The sequence below is a fragment of the Lycium barbarum genome, chromosome 4 (assembly GCF_019175385.1).
Source record: "Lycium barbarum isolate Lr01 chromosome 4, ASM1917538v2, whole genome shotgun sequence".
Classification (NCBI taxonomy): domain Eukaryota; kingdom Viridiplantae; phylum Streptophyta; class Magnoliopsida; order Solanales; family Solanaceae; genus Lycium; species Lycium barbarum.
In genome coordinates, this window is record NC_083340.1 from 117,450,594 (window position 1) to 117,456,434 (window position 5,841).

The 5,841-nt window shown below is 33.7% G+C and overlaps 1 protein-coding gene across 1 annotated transcript; it reads left to right on the top strand.

Annotated features, from left to right (window-relative positions):
- Positions 1–1,260: 1,260 nt before the first annotated feature.
- LOC132638536 (glucan endo-1,3-beta-glucosidase 8-like) lies at positions 1,261–5,402 on the top strand. Its single transcript, XM_060355381.1, has 3 exons — positions 1,261–1,859; positions 2,123–2,856; positions 4,672–5,402. Exons 1-3 carry the CDS (start codon positions 1,516–1,518, stop codon positions 5,004–5,006), a joined length of 1,413 nt encoding a protein of 470 aa, XP_060211364.1. The 5' UTR covers positions 1,261–1,515; the 3' UTR covers positions 5,007–5,402.
- Positions 5,403–5,841: the final 439 nt, after the last annotated feature.

The window sequence follows — 5,841 nt, forward strand, 5'->3', positions numbered from 1 at the left end:
TTACTGGATTTTTCCATGGAACACTTCTCTTTTACGGCAAAATCAGCAGTGACTCAAAAAGGGAAGTCTTTTTTGTTCCCTAATCATCAACCGAAAGCACACTCAAAATGAAACAACACTTAGCATCAGTTCATGGTTCTTACTGCTTTGATCAAGTCATGAGTTGCTTCTCATCATCTTTAGTAATACACTCTGCTTCTTCATATTTGTGATTTGGATTATGTAGCTAATCTTCACTGCCGTCTTTATGTGGGAGGGGGAGAGGAAAAGTTTTGTGCTTTTACTAATTTATTTACTACAAATTAATCATATTAATTATAGGGAAAATAGAAAAGAGGAGTTAGTGGTCTTAGATACGTGGGAGAGGGAAAGTTCTTGCTTTTACTAATGGATTTAATATAATACAAATTAATCACATTAATTATAGGGGAAGGAAAAAAATAACATAAAGATTTAGAGATTAAAAACTCAAAAAAGAGAAAAAAGATAAATGAGTTTCTAGGTCATAGAGAGGTGCCACATCACCTTGTCTATGCCTAGCTTTATATTATATATAGATATATAGATATAGATTTGAATATATGATATGGATATACTCTCTCTGTTTCAATTTGTTTGAACCTATTTCTTTTTTTGTCCGTGCCAAAATGAATCTCTTTCCAAATTTAGAAACAAATTCACTTTACAGCCACATAATTTTTCAAGGCTTATTTTGAACCATAAGTTTCAAAAGTCTTCCCTCTTTCTTAAATGTCGTGCCCAGTCAAATGGGTTCATATAAATTGAAACGGAGGGAGTAACATTCGTTTTTGATATCTTTCAAATATAAAGGAGCCACCGTCCATTTATGTGGAAGATGAGTTCAATATGGACATGGTTCAATTCAAAGTTATAATCTAGTTAGAGGTAAGCTATGGCTCTGCTCATTTTAATGTATATACGACTTGGTTATATGATTTCTCCACTCAACGTTAGATGAGAACTTTAGTGATTTTTTATTAGTATTAGGAAATAATACATTATGATTGTAGAATTTTTGAACCTTTAGTTAAAAGTTCTATTGCAAGACAAACGTTTATTTACTAGTCAAAGACGATAGAAGATCATGTTCATCATCTTATAATATTTTATGGTAGTTTGAGAATGTGAGAACAACTATTAAACATTTTTCCGACAAGCATGCTTTACCCACAAAAACACAACATCATAGATAGAACTTAGAAGGACAAGAATCCCTATAGTTTCATTGTATGTTGAACATGCATGCCAAAAATCTTTGAAAAACCAAACCTCGTATGATCCTTTTTTCTCTTCCCCAAATCTCATTCCATCCCTCATGCTGGCTTAAATTCATAAATATGGTCATGGGCGGACTCCTCTAAAAGGGCGAGCTGCATTATAAGCGCCCAGACATTGCACGAACGGGGCCTTTAACATTATTCATACAATATTCTTACTCTTATTAAAAAGTTCATAGCCCGATTGAAGAATTAGAAAACCCAAATCCAGACAAGAATGTATAAAATCATAAGTTCGTTATGGATATATTTATTCATGTTACTGATATTCTTGTCTAGTGGGATTCATGTTGGCGCCTACTTGGCCGTAAATTGGGGGAGGATGTCAACACAAAAGTTTGTTCCGTCGATGGTGGTGGATTTACTCTTACAGAATCGAATTTCAGGGGTGAGAATTTTTCAACCAAGCTTTAATGTTCTCGATGCTCTTGCTGACACCAATATCGGTGTCATCATAACCATACAAGCGCGTTTTCTCCAAACAATGAAGGAGAAAAAACAATTGGATGACTTTATTTATGATCGTGTGAAACAATATATCGACAAAGGAGTTAAATTCAGGTACATGTGATGTGATGAATTCATTTCTACTTTTTTCTATACTGATGGTGTTCGAATCACCTAAACCCCACCTCGACAATTTCGTTTGATATATACTTGCTACTTTATATCAGCACATGAAATATAGGGTAATTCTATTAACAAACCATCTATTATTTTTCTATCCATTGGAATTTTATTCCTCAATTCTTTTCACCAAATTCAATATTTTTGTCTCATTGTTAGATTTGAACTCGACTCATACATAACTTATCGATTTGTAGGTATTTGTACGTGGGGAACGAACCTTTTCTGAAATCATTATATAAGAAAGATCGATTTAACAATATTGTTCATTTCCTGAATATGACTAGAGATTCTCTTGATGGCTTTAACCTACGAGATCTCAAAGTTACAACTCCCCATTTCACGGATGTCTTAATAAAAGTGAACAAGCCATCAGAAGGTGATTTTCGAGAAGATATAAAGGACGAAATGATTGAATTCCTTGATTACATTAACAAAACTGGTGGCCCTTTCGTTATCAACGTTTTCCCAATCTATACGATTTATAGATACGGATTTGATGCAGACTTTGCTTTCTTCGATAATAAATCCAAGTTCAAAATCATAGATGGCAATAACACCTACAATAATCTCTTCACTTTCATTTATGATACGCTTGTTTGTGCTCTAACAAAGGTAGGTTATGGTGATATGGAGATTATTATCGGGCAAATTGGTTGGCCTACAGATGGATACATTGGTGCAAATGTGGAAAATGCTGAAAGATTTTATCGTGGCCTTTTGAAATATATTGCAAGGAAGGAAGGAACTCCACTACGCCCAAATTGGGATATAAGTATGTATCTTCAATCCTTAACTGATGAGAATAAGAATGAGCTAGAATATGGCCCTTATCAGCGACATTGGGGTATCTATAAACTCGATGGTCAACCAAAGTATAAAATTGATTTCACCATGCAAGACCGAGATATCAAACCTTCTGTCGCCAAAGGTACTACTTATGTTGAATTGTATGATCATCTCATCTAAAATGTTTAGTTATCAGAGAATATGGATAATTTTCTCCATCTTCCATCCCTTCCAACCTCTTCTTCATATTATCTAATTCCCTCTTACACATTATTTTTCTTATGAATGATAATGTCATGAATTAGGTCTCAATGGAACAAGAACGATAGATGAACTGAACAAGAATTTAAGGAAGAAAAAGAGAAATAACCTAATAACTGCAACAATGTAGTTTTCTAATGTTGTAATGGCAGTATTGACGATAGAGAGAGAAAAGTGGTAGACTGGAAAGGAAATAGTTCAAAATCAGGAAAAAAAATTTATTTACAACGGAATTAGGTTTCATATTGTGTCTAATATTTTCTTAATTTATAATTATAATTATTTTTGAAAGGTACTAACATTACATAATAAAATTATGGTTATTACCCTTTTATGGAAATTTTTTATTCTGTTAGGTAGGAACCTAACAGAACTTTTTTGTTAATCATAAAAAAACTGAAATGAAAAGTAACTAGTATTACATAGTGTCCAAAATTAGAGCTAGCAGTAAAAAAGAAAAGCTATAGTTAACTTGATGAAGAAAATCATCAAATCAACTTTACATGGTGCTAAGCTAACTGTATAGTGTTGTTCCTTCTTTGAAGTGTAAATAACTATCATTAAGAGTGTGAAAAGTTTCCAGTAGAGCTCCATTTTTCTAAACTGTCTTGAACGATTTTCCATATTTTGATTGTCAAGTATGGAACTTGAGCTTTATTCATGTTTGAGTATTTTTTTTTCTCCCCATTTTTGGAAATTCCTCAAAGTCTTCTGCCGGTAGCTTATATGATGTCTCCAGAGCACAGTGGCGGAGCCACACCTACTCAAGGGTGTTCATATGAACACCCGAAAAAATTGTCGGATGCCTATGTCAAATATAGAACTTTGTGGATATCTACTAGTAATGAACAACCTTGACGTAGAAACAAAGGATAGTCCAGCAGCTAAGGGTGTGCAAACTCTTGCTCAGGACGCGAGTTCGAATCCCAGTTGTGGCACAATTTTTTTATTTTTGCATTAGAGGCATTGTGTTTTTCATGCGTTGTTTTTTTTTTTTCCCCCTCACACATCCCCTAACCTAAAATATGAACACCCTTGCTGAAAATCCTGGCTCCGCCCCTGCCAGAGCATGGTTGGCTACGTAATCTACAAGTTGTTTCCTTCTCTGACTATATATGTAATACGAGCTCGACATGTAACCATATCATGTTAGATCTCCTAAATCAACTCTACTAGTTCCCAATGTTGTTTCCAGTTCCTTTGAATGTTCTGTTGCAGCAGTTTTGAGTCAATTTCTATCATCACTACACTAATGTCATATTTCTGGTAGTACTGAAGAGTTTGCCTTATTGCAACAACTTTTGCTTTCATGTTTGTTATCCTCTGTATTTGTTGTGCTGGTGCGCATATATATATATATATATGATCTCTCACCCAAAAAGCATATGCACTCACATCTAGATTACCTCCACTTGCTCCATCTGTGTTGTGGCATTCTCATAGTACCTTAACATAGAATAATTTAGCTTTATAATTATCTAGGTAGTGGATCATAGCAGAGGCGGAGCCAGGCATAGCCGAGGGGGTTCTGAACCCCCTTCTCTTTAACTATATTATGTCTCAATACGTGTATTCTAATTCTCTTCCATTGGTTAATTTCTTTTTCTTTTTGGTGTGTTAGTGAAATTTAAAACTCATGACTTCTTAGCTATATATATACATATATTATATGTATATATATATATATCCTGAACAGGTATAGTGCTGTTGCCAAGCAGATGGTGTGTGTTTGATGGTAAGACCGATCACAACGAGACGCTAGTGTTGCAAGATTACGAGTACGCCTGTTACACCTCAGACTGTAGTTCCTTGGGCGCTGGTGCAACTTGTGATCGCCTCAGTTTTACACAGAAGGTCTCTTATGCATACAATATACGTTACCAAACGGCAAATCAGAATATACATAAATGCGAATTGATAGGCGCTGAGATCAGCACAATTAATCCTTCAACTCCAGAATGTGAGTTCTCAATTGAGATCTTAACCGCAGAGGTTGTGGATGGTGGATCTTTAATAAACAAGAAATACTAGAGTGTCACCTATTAAAAAATAAATATTCCTTCTATCCCAATTTATACGACACTCTTTCCTTTTTAATCAGTCACAAAAAGAATGATACATTTCTATATTTAGTAGCACAACTTTAAATTTACATTTTTACCTTTGATGAAATAATTTCTGGCTACACAAATTTTTATGAATTTTTTAAACCATAAATTTTAAAAGTCTTCCTTTATATTTTAAATTGCATGCCTGGTCAAACAACTTCATATAAAATGGGACGAAGGGAGTATTATTGTAGTATATATACTGGTCATTTCCTTCTTAACATGTATATATATATATATATTGTACTCCATCATTTTGAGAATGCTCTGTAAATTTTTGAAAAATCTATAAGATTTCTAACCCTGAATAAATTAATCGCTAAATTGTTAAGGGCTAGGGAGTGTTGCCAAGCCTATTTTGTAAATCCCGTTATGTGTCATCGTTAATGCATCTCGCATTAACTATTTCAAATTTTACATAGCGAAAACATACTTTTACTTCTTCATTGGGTTGTCTGAGTGTGAAAATTATCTTCCACAATTAGTATTTAAAAGTTAAAACCCATTTCTAATCATATATATTATGCTAGTCTCAGCCTGGGTTATTTGAAATTGGCTGACCTTCAATTAATTTTTAACATTGAATTGATTTTAAGATTATAAGTAATATTTTTTCTTAACCCAGTAAGAAATAAAGTGTGACACATAACCTAAAATAAAGAGAATATTAAAATTATACATTATCCCCTAAATACAGCCCCCAAATAACAAATTGCCAGAAAAAACTAATTGTGTCCAAATGGAAGGAAGTGTATTAC

What these genes read in the sequence shown, in the direction of transcription:
- LOC132638536 (XM_060355381.1), top strand. Translation starts at nt 1,516, where the DNA reads ATGTATAAAATCATAAGTTCGTTATGGATATATTTATTCATGTTACTG. An exon ending in GACAAAGGAGTTAAATTCAG is followed by an intron (nt 1,860 to 2,122) that starts GTACATGTGATG and finishes ATCGATTTGTAG; the next exon opens with GTATTTGTACGTGGGGAACG. An exon ending in CAAACCTTCTGTCGCCAAAG is followed by an intron (nt 2,857 to 4,671) that starts GTACTACTTATG and finishes TATCCTGAACAG; the next exon opens with GTATAGTGCTGTTGCCAAGC.